This window comes from Spea bombifrons, chromosome 2 (assembly GCF_027358695.1).
Source record: "Spea bombifrons isolate aSpeBom1 chromosome 2, aSpeBom1.2.pri, whole genome shotgun sequence".
Taxonomy (NCBI): Eukaryota; Metazoa; Chordata; class Amphibia; order Anura; family Pelobatidae; genus Spea; species Spea bombifrons.
In genome coordinates this window covers 60,148,539-60,159,482 of record NC_071088.1, presented here as the reverse complement: position 1 = coordinate 60,159,482, position 10,944 = coordinate 60,148,539, and the positions used below count along the sequence as shown (strand labels likewise).

The 10,944-nt window shown below is 38.3% G+C and overlaps 1 protein-coding gene across 1 annotated transcript in view; it reads left to right on the top strand.

Annotated features, from left to right (window-relative positions):
- Window positions 1–976: 976 nt before the first annotated feature.
- SRGAP2 (SLIT-ROBO Rho GTPase activating protein 2) overlaps window positions 977–10,944 on the top strand; it is a 32,927-nt gene continuing 22,959 nt past the window's right edge. The window contains exons 1-2 of the mRNA XM_053454426.1: window positions 977–1,239; window positions 8,827–8,989. Coding sequence (XP_053310401.1) covers window positions 1,064–1,239; window positions 8,827–8,989 — 339 coding nt within the window. The 5' untranslated portion in view covers window positions 977–1,063. The remainder of the gene's footprint in view (window positions 1,240–8,826; window positions 8,990–10,944) is intronic.

The window sequence follows — 10,944 nt, the reverse complement described above, 5'->3', positions numbered from 1 at the left end:
TTACCATTTTTAATTTCCTTTTCGTAATGCAGGGCCAGCTTTGTCCTTCATGTAGATACTCAATAGACCCTGTCTATTAACAATATATAACTCAATATAAACTATATATTGTGTAGTTAAGTCCATGGTGGTGCTTTACTGAAAATTTGAGACCCTAGTCGAGTTAAAGGGTTAACCTGACTGATGGGAGTCGACTTAAAGGGACTCTACAGTTTTCACACAATAAATTGCCTGCATTGAAATCAAGTGCTATGGTGATAACATATTTCTTGCACAATGTTTTTTCTTTGGTATGCTCTTTTTTTAATTATTTTTTATTTTAATAATAAAATTACACATAGAATGGGGGGAAAAAAACAAGATTAAATGTGACAACACACAACATACCTACATTAAACTTACTAGTATAATACTACAGGATGTATAACTCTCTGTATTTTTGAGTAAATAAGAGTTAAGTTTGTGCCCTGCCTTTTTGAGGGCACAGGGAATAGCCTCTGAGGCCCAAGGTCCTGTAGGCTGCACGGATTCCAGTCATTGTGGGCTAGGCACAGCTGAACAAAGCCGTATTGAGCCCCACTCTGCACTGCTGCATTGAAATCTGAGTGGGTCAGGAAATTCCTGACATTACTGTGGGAACATTTGAAGATCCATTGCTAATATGTCTGAATATGTGGAAGATGAATTTTCAATAAGAACCACCATGAAATAATGGTTTTGCTCCTTGGCTGTAAATTATTTAGATCCTTTAGAAGAATTTTGTTGATATAGAGACCTGCTCTACATTTTTATGCAATGCATTATGGGTCTGGTTATGAATAGTCATATAGATTGCTGTTAAATTCCAGTCTAACTATACACAAGTTTGACCAATCTCAAGACCATCTATTTTTTGTTGCCCATTTTTGTTTGAGCTTTGTTCTTGTGACTCATCCAGCGCCCTATTTGACTCATCTTTTCTTTGTCTGGAATGCATGCTTGTCAGTTGTACCCGTTATCTCCTTCTATTGGGCTCATGTGACATGTTATCTTTTCTTTACATCCAGAGATACGAGCTCAGTTGATGGAGCAGCTGAAATGTTTAGATCAGCAGTGTGACTTGCGCACTCAACTCCTCCAGGATCTACAGGATTTTTTCCGCAAGAAAGCAGAGATAGAGATGGACTATTCTCGAAACCTGGAGAAGCTTACTGAACGTTTCCTATCTAAGACCCGTGGAGCCAAAGATCAGCAGTTCAAGTAAGCTAGTAACTTTAAACTTAAACATTACTGTTTGCATGATATATACAATGCCAAGAAGTAAGTCAGTCTGTCCTTTGGAATTACCTGATTTTCTGCATTCATAAAATGTGATCTGATCTACATCTAAATCACACACAATGTGCTTAATCCAATAACAAATAAACAATAATAATCTTTCATGTCTTTATTGAACACACCCGTTAAACATTCACAGCGCTGGTAAAAAAATAAATAAGAGAACCCTTGAATTTAACAACTGGTAGAACCTTCTTTGGCTGCAATAACCTCAAACAAGCGCTTCCAGTAGCTACAGGTCAGACCTGCACAACAATTAGGAGGAATTTTAGACCCTTCTTTTTTAATTGAATCGATTTTTATCATATATAAGATGAGGGTTTTTCCAGAGCTGCAGGGGACCCAGATCCTCCTCTCTGACAGCCGGCAGGCGTCTGTGCGATGCGCGCAGACATCCTCCGTTACTGTCCACCACTTCTGCCCCGGCGGAAGTACTGGTCAGCATCGGCGGATGTTGTCTGCAAGCATTGGGCAAAGTTCGCCGGCTGCCAGAGAGGAGAAACTCCCTCTCTGGTAGCCGGTGGGTGTCGCAGACAACCTCCCCTACTGCCGGCGCTTCTGCTGGGGCTTCTATGATGGAGCACCAGCGTCACATGACCTTATGGTGCTCAGCCGTAGAAGCTCCAGTGAAAGTGCTGGCCAGCAGCAGAGATTTGTGCAGATCGTGCAGACGTTCACCGGCTGCCCCTACTAGACACGAAGGAGTCTGGAGCATGGGGGGGTAAGTATAGGGGGGTATGGCATATCAGGGGCACAGCTGTCCAGGTCTCAAAGCAGCCTTAAATCATGATGCTCCATAGTAATTGTCTCTAATTCTAAACTGTGGGCTGATTATGTGTAAATGCTGAGATTACTTTGTAACCCTTTTTTTTTTCTCTTTATGGCGATACTGGTGATACTGTAGAAGATTACACTCTAGTTGTGACCGCACACTTGTTGAATGGACATTTAGCCATCTGATTTTCTAGTACAGAACAGTATTGTTTTATAGTCTAAAATTGCTCAACGCAACATAGTATCTCAGCAGATGTATGTATAGTACTATTTGTGAGCATTAGAATATAGTTTTAATGACCAGCTACTATTTTCCTAAGCACTGATGCCTCTTCAACTGAGAATGGTTATGTTTACAGTACTGTTTTAATGTTTACTACAGGGTTCTTTTCACTTTAAATTTAGCCTGGCTAAACACATCCGGAAGGCTTGGAAGTCCTTGCCGGTATCTGGCATATGTCTTTTCCTGAGGACTCTAGTAAACAGCAGATGTTATGTGCAGAGGCTGACGGAATTCCTGAAATTCCTTTAGTAATGCAAAAGAAGGGGAGATGCAATGAACACTTGCGCTGTCAGAAACAGGAAAGAATGTTGAAGGCCTAAGGGATGCTGGAGATATAAATGTCAAGGTAGAGATCCTTCTGCTTCAGATCTGTCCTGCTTAAAGTGTAACGTGTAAAGGCGTTGAAGATTTCCCTGTGCACGGGAAAAGGGAACAGGCAGTTATTGATCAGGAAAACTTTCATAAGTGAGAAATATCAGAGTAGAGCACTAACTTTACAGCTAACTTTTTATTGATGGTCCAAGGAGTCCTCGCCAAAAGTACAGTAGCCACCTAGCCAGTATTTTTACTGCCGTACCACTTTGAAAATCCATGTGAGTAGCCAATAGCAATCAAATTGATTGTATTATGTTTCCTATGAACCATGGAAGCTCTGCCAGTGTTATTTTGACTGATACTTGTCCAAGACTATTGGTGTATTGATGTAAATAAAGGAAGTAGGAGGTATCAAAATAACTAGTGAAAGTGTAGCGTGACCTGGGTGGAAGAGGAAAAGGTGCAGGATATAACCCTGCTGTGTGAGTTGAAGTACGAGTATGGGGTCGTAAAACATTACAGGGCAGGATGCGTGCGTTATTTTACAAAGGATTAATGCGAATGTACAGTTTACGCACAGCTGCCTTCTTCAATGATTTGACAATAGTATGTATGGAGTCAGATTTCAGATCTCGCTCCTACATATTTGATTCAAAGACAAGTATGACCAGGTTTCCTTTTAGCTGTGGATGCCTGCCTCAGCCTGGCTCCACAAGCCTGAAGAAGTATCAGCAGGAGCCAAGCCAAGCAGGATCAAGCTCCTCTTAATGTTTTTAATATTTTGGTCCTTGAAAGCCATGACCCGAGGAACCAAGCCAGATCTCTGCTTGGCTTAAACACATGACATATATATGCTGCATGGTAATGCATTATTTTTATGTGCCCCTGGTTAAAGAGGTATGGAGTTACCCTATTCCGAACCAAAATCAGTGCCGCACAAAATATTTAAATCACTGACATAATCCTGAACAAAACTTTTAGTTCCCCCTTTTTGATTAAGAAAAAGTGCTACATCCAGAGGAGAGTCTTGGCAAGAATCAGTGATATATATTGTAATAGGAACTGTCTAAACATCACCGCTTTTTATTTCATGATAAAGCACAGACCGCTGGTCTAATTGTCTGTATTCTTTTATGCATTGACAGCTCGCACAATTTCTCTCTCTCTCTCTCATTTGTTAGTGTTTTTTGAGAATGGGAGCTGTGTAAAACAGACCTTGAGGGATAATACAACTGTAATCTGAACATAATAAGAATTCTTTACACTAATCAGTGGTTTAGAAATGGTATTGTTAAAACTGATTAAGCAGTTTTTTTAAGAAGAATAAATAACCGGCTACCTTTTTTTTTTTTTTTTGAAACCTCATTAATAGTGGCATACATGTCGCATAAATGACATAATGTCAAGCATGGTAATTAACCAAATTCCTCTCTTTTGTGGTACCTCTCGCTTGAATCAATTCTTAAACATTATTGGCCGTTAACATGCATTAAATGAGTAACGAGGGAGGAAGAAATCTAAGGTTGTAATATCTTAAGGGAGGAAAGGCCAGTCTTTGGGGGTCTCTAACAAATGTATTTGCCAGCGAAATACAGAATTGAGTAATGAAGCAGCATAGTCACTGAAACGCTTCTATAAAAAAAAATACGGAAGACCTTTTTAATTCTCTTATGTACAGGCATATTTCCAGGAACACGAGCGGGATCAAACAAATCCATATATTGCATTGAAAATGGTCTTCATTCAGAAATTCTTCTTCTGGAAATATTTGTCCAAAAACAGGCATGATGTACGTTTTAGATAATGTATCCTGAACCTTTCACTGCTCAGCCTAATCTGCATCCTACAAATGACCCTTAAATCCATTCTCTCAACAGTCGGGATAAATCCCAGGCAGTTTAATTCACTCTGTGCACTTGGTGTGGGGGTTGGAGAATATCGCATCTCTTTAACAGCAGGGATGCATTAATCCCCCCCCCCCACCCCCCAAGTACTCAGTGTCAACTTGGCCTTTACTTGCCAGAGGTGAATTGAAATACATGTAACCCTTGGAAAGCCAAGAACGGAATTCTAGCTTTTTTGTGCTATCTAATATCTGTTTTAGAGACTTTGTTATTTTTACTGATGATCGATTACACATTTCACCCCCCCAGGAGTATGTATTTGAGCATTCAGTAGAATTGTCCTTTATTTCTAGGTACATGAACAGTGTAACATTTGTTGGCAAGTTATTATTGTCCCTTTATAGCGCCAACAATTTTACACAGTGCTTCTTACAATAGACATATTCAAGGGTTATGACAAGAGTAATAGAAAACCGATATATCGGATAAAGAGGACTTGCAGGTGTGAAAAGGCTATGGTGGAGAGCAAGGGCATCGTTGAAGAAAGAAAATGTTGGGTAGACCTTTTGTGTTTTAAGTAGAACTACACCTTCTAACCTAACTAAATTCATTTATCTAAAGCTCATGCTTTCCTTGCTTCGGGGAATATTTTGGCTTAAAGAGAGATATAGCCAGATTATCCCAAGAATAAATAGAGTATTTTGTTTAAGACAACACAGAATAATATACGCTTTCAGAACATGACAGATGGAAAAAGCTGTCAAAAGACAGCATTCACTTAACAAAAGGAGAGGAATAATAATACAATTCCTCCGACCTGGAAGTTAAGATGGCTCCACCAAAGTTATACACATAAAGTGGGTGTCTAATACATTAATATTGATTATTTTAATTACAGTTTGTAGTTTATTTAGTGAACCGAACCGTGAAATGTTGGATTTGAGAAAGTGACAAATCCGCTGTAGGGTACTCTAGGCGTGTCCAGTTTCCACTACGGTACTTTGTAAATATTTAATTGATATTTGGTTCCTAGTAATTAAATAGATTACATTTTGAATGAAACTAAAGGGTGTGTGTATCTTGGTGCATGGAAATATCTGTTAAACTAAAGGTCATATTTATTTTTTCAAATATGTATATTATCTTAAATAGTTGATTTCACGGCTATTGAAGCTCTACTTGTACCACAAATACATTTTATTGTCAATGAAATTGGTTGTAGACTGCTACATTGGGAATGGCACAGATACAGATAATACATGGACCAATTATGGGTTTTATTTACCATTCTCGGTACCTATAAATTTCTGAGCAACGGGTAGTTTGTTTTTGTAGACCCACACATACACATTTACACAAACTTTTGTTTGATGCCAGGAGCTTTTACTGTGGGGTCTCTGTGTGACCCATCTGAGCTCCCAGCTGGTTGTAGAAGATTCATGTGTCCAGCAAGTGAAACCCTTGACGCCAAGCCTGGATAGAAACCACTTTGAGGGTGGTTATGTATGTGGAATGTTCTTATTAATGGATTTACTGTTAAAAAGGAAAAAACAAATTAGTGAATTACCATTATAAGGTGTTGTACAATGGTTTCCTAAAAAAAATAAATGGTATCTGTGAAACCCATTTAAACAATTAAGTGATGACTCAGATTGTCTGTTTTGCAAATTGCTACAATTAATCTATTCTATTAGAATGTGTCATACAGAGTCCTAAATTAACATCTAGCAGAGTTTAAACACTATAATACCTCTTTATGGAATGCTGGTTTTACTTAATAGAAAACCACATCTCTTTTGTCCAACTGCCTGGATATATACTGTTTAAAACACCAAAGGGACAGGTGGCCTCACGAAAGAAAAGTTAATGTAAAAAGGACCTTTATGAATATATTCATAAAAAAAAAAAAATAATAAATTACCTTAGGGAGAAGATCTCCAGCCAATCAGTGGAAGCTTTTGGGTGATGGATTGACTATTGAGACCCAATTCAGGGCCCCATAAATCCCAGTTGCTTGGACTTGTGAGGGATAGATAGGAGAATATTGTGAAAAATCATATGACTTATTAGGCCTTGTATAGGTGAACTAATCTCCTTAATGATGTATTCTCACTTACCTTTAATAGATGTTTTAAAAATTGTTTGTGTATGTGTGTATATAATGTGTGTGTGTGTGTATGGGGGATATACATACAAAAGTATTGTGGCACCCCTCATAATTAATAGGGTGTTTCAGCCACACCCATTGGTAAGAGGCGTATAAAATAAAGCACACCGATGGTCATTTCCATAGACAAACAGTAGAATGGGTTGTACTGAAGAGCTCAGTTACTTTAAACATGGCAGTGTCATAGGATGCCACCTTTTTTCCACAAGTCAATTGGTTAAATTTCTGCCGTGCTAGATCTGCCCTGGTCCTCTGTATTGTAGTGCTATTATTATGAAGTGGAAATGTCTAGTAAAGGTAACAACTCCGCCACAAAGCAGTAGACCACGCATACTCACAAAGCTGAGTGCTGAGGAGCTTAGTGTGTAAAAATGACCTGTCCTCTGAAGCATCACTCAATATAGAGTTCCAAACTACCTCTGGAAGTGACTTCGGCACAAGCACTGTGTGTCAGGAGCATCATGACATGGGTTTCCAGCAGTCATCTGGAGTGGTTTAAAGGACACCGCCACTGGAACAGTGGAAATGTGTTCTCTTGAATGATCACTCAAGCTTCACAATCTGGTAGTCTGATGGACGAATCTGGGTTTGGCAGATACCAGGAGAACTGTACCTGATGGAATGCATAGTGACTACTGCAAACTTTGGTGGAAGAAGGATAATGGTGTGGGGCTGTTTTTCAGGGGCTGGGCTAGGCTTCTCAATTCCAGTGAAGGGTAATGTTAATGCCACAGCATACAGACATTTTAGACAATTATGTGGTTCTAACTTTGTGGGAACAGTTTGAGGAAGACCCCTTTCTATTCCAGCATGACTGTTCCCCTGTTTACAAAGCAAGGTTCATAAAGACATTGTTTGATGAATTTGGTGTGAAAGACCTTGACTGGTATGCACAGAGCCCTGACCTCAACCTCATCTAACACCTTTTCGATGAACTGGAATGAAGATTCAGGCCTTCTCATCCAACATCAGTGTCTGACCTCACAAATGCTCTAGTAAATTAATGGGTGAAAATTCCCACAAAAACACTGCAAAATCTTGTGGAAAACCTTCCCAGAAGATTGGAAGCTGTTATGGTTGTTAAGTGGGGGCCAGCTAAATATTGTCTATGTATTTAGAATGTAATGTCTAAAAAGTCCCTGTTAGTGTAATGGTTAGGTTTCCAATACTTTTGTCCGTGTGTGCGTAGGTGTGCGTGTACATATATTATGGAGCCTGAAGCCTGTTTAGAATCTTTTATCATACAGGCGTATGGTATGTGAACTGTGTATGAAACTCATACCTGTTGATGCTTGCGTGTTAAATTAATGCAGGAATTTAGTAGAGCTCCCCACCTAATGTATCGGTTTGTCTTTAGTCTATCGATTCTCATGTTGTCATACGCCTTGAATATATGTATTGTATTAAGCGCGGCTTAAACTGTTGGCGCTATATAAATAAAATATAATAATAGTAGACTGCTGTTTTTAATAAAGAGCACACAAAATAACACCAGCTACAAATACATCGTTTTTAAAGGAAGTTCTGGGTCTGAGTTACCATGAAAACCAGAGGAATTGTATCAAATTATGACCCAATGTTTCTTACAAATAAGGTTTCCCAGCATACTCTTGAAAGAAATGATTTAGCACTTCAGTGGAAGTCCACCGTTTGGTTTTTATGTTATCATAAAAGGGACATAACTTTTTCGGCAGAAAAGTGTTGTGTGCTCGGTTTGTCATTGTTTAGTGCAATTAATGTTTCAATGAGAAACGATATTTGGTTACTTACCCGACCACCTTTCTTCTGCACATGTACAGGCACTGTGAGCAAGCTTGTACTACTCTATATTATATTTATTTATATATTAATATTATTAAATATATAAAATAAAACTGGCTATTAAGGCACTAAACTTATGGGACCATAATATTTCATTCTATTTAATAATACTTAATCTCTGACATGAAAACTCTTTTTTGCTTTAATGTCCTTCAGTGTAACTTAGTTTTTTGTATTATTACTAACTGCAAAACGAACAGTACTCTTTTCACTACTTGAAGGAAACATACGTTGCTGTGGGATTTATTTTCTGAAAATTATTGATCTATGGTCCTTTCTGACCTGCTCATCTCAACCCTCTACAGGAAGGATCAGAATGTCCTGTCTCCAGTGAACTGTTGGAACCTTCTTCTCACCCAGGTGAAGAGGGAGAGCCGGGACCATGCCACCTTAAGTGATATTTATCTGAACAATATTATTCCTCGTTTTGGCCAAGTTGGAGAGGACTCTGGACGGCTCTTCAAGAAGGTGAGTTGCCCTCAACATTTAATTTCCTATCGCATCCATTTGCAGGTTCATAAACCTTCTTCTGTTTGGCTGATCAATCTCAATAGGATACCTGACACTTGTAATATGCTCTTATACTTTTGTAAAATGTAAATACATTTATAAAAGCACTAATGACAAAAGATATATGCCCGGAGGTCAGTGAAGCGGCATAACTACCTCCTTTCTGCTGTTCATGCTTCTAGATCAGAGCTGCAAACCTCCAGTCATCGAGGGCTGCAAACAGGCCTCAATTTTTGGATATCCCTACTTGAGCACAGGCATCTCAAATGAAAAATTAAACTTATTTGCTTTCAGACAAGAATTCACAGAATTTCCGGCCTTATTTCAGTCCTTGAGGGCTGAAGTCCTGCAGCCCTGTTCTTGACAACCTTATTTGCGTTTTCTGCCTTTTTTGTTACATTGCCTGTCTGACTTTAGCCTTCAGATGTAAAGATACGCATGTTCGACCACGTTTCTCCAAATATCCACCTATGCCCCACATAAGTAAATGGAATGTATGTTTTTCTATTATATATATATATATATATGTGTGTGTGTGTGTGTGTGTGTGTGTGTTTAATTTACTGAATTGACAGAGGAGGATAGGTGAGAAGTAGTACTTGGCTTCAGCAATATCTATAATTTATATCTATATCAGACATTCTGAGGCCTGTAATATGTTCTAATAGAAAGTTAGTTATGCTCGCTACATACAAAACCTCCACATGCTGGTCTCAATAGGCAACCCATTTAAAAAGGTTCTGCATCTTCCTGAGTGATGTAGTGTCAGAGTTTATCGGTTTAAGGTTTATTTGCTGTCTGCATTATGCAGCAGTATTGCCTCCCTCATGCATACTTATTAAATTACTGGAAAAATCTGTTTTATTTGACGTAAATAGGAACCTACATATTAAGGCATATATTGGTATATGTATTAAGTGATGGCTATTTAAATTCTTTTATATAGGTTCTGTATTAAATAAATATATATATATATATATATATATATATATATAGCAATTACTGGTAATACCATACAGGGAGTTATTAGTGGAGGTGGGACACGTAGTTGTATATCAGTCAGTCAATAGTGTGGTATAAATCCCTTATATTGGGGTGTTATAGCAATATTGAATACTTCTGTGTCACTACAGCACACTACTTTCTAACTTTCAAAGAATACGTATTGCATTGCTGTGGGATACAATGCAGCCACAGAATGCAAATAGGTTAATAATAATAATAATAATAATAAGTGTTGCATTGCAGCATGTCGACCAGTGTGCTTTTTCCTCCAGCAGCTGTAAAATGCCATTGTTCTTTCTACGCTTATATAAATGACAAGTCTATTCCCATGAGTGCCGATGTCAGCAAGCTCAGTGAACCATACACAAGCAACAAATACAGTTTAAGTAGCCTAAAATTCCTTCCTAAGACTCTTACTCAAAAAGTAATTGAACCATTTTTCCCCCCAGTCTTTGGGTTTTTCTGTTTGGCAATTGCTGTTTTTGAGTTATAGTGTGACTAAGTCATCCTTTGAATACTGAGTGATGATCTCATTGCCCAGTGAACCCACAATTGTAAAGAGTCTAGAGCAATAGTAATTGTAAATTCCATGCTTTGGAAGATTTAACATGAACAATTCCACACTGTAAACCTAAAACTGTAGAAGTCCACTTTTTATGCACGGAAATTGGTGGACAGTGTGGCAAAATCTGTGTCCTCCAAGGCAAGAGTTGACAAATTTGGTTTGGATCAAGGAGCTGGCCATAAAATTTGGCCCCCCCATCACCTTTTTTTGTTGAAATGCTCCTTTCTTGGACTGTTTAATCCCTTCATATATTTACCTTTTCAGTCATATCTCCCTTCTCTCCCATCATATGTCCCCTTAATATAATATATCAAATATTATATATCATAATTATGAAATGTGT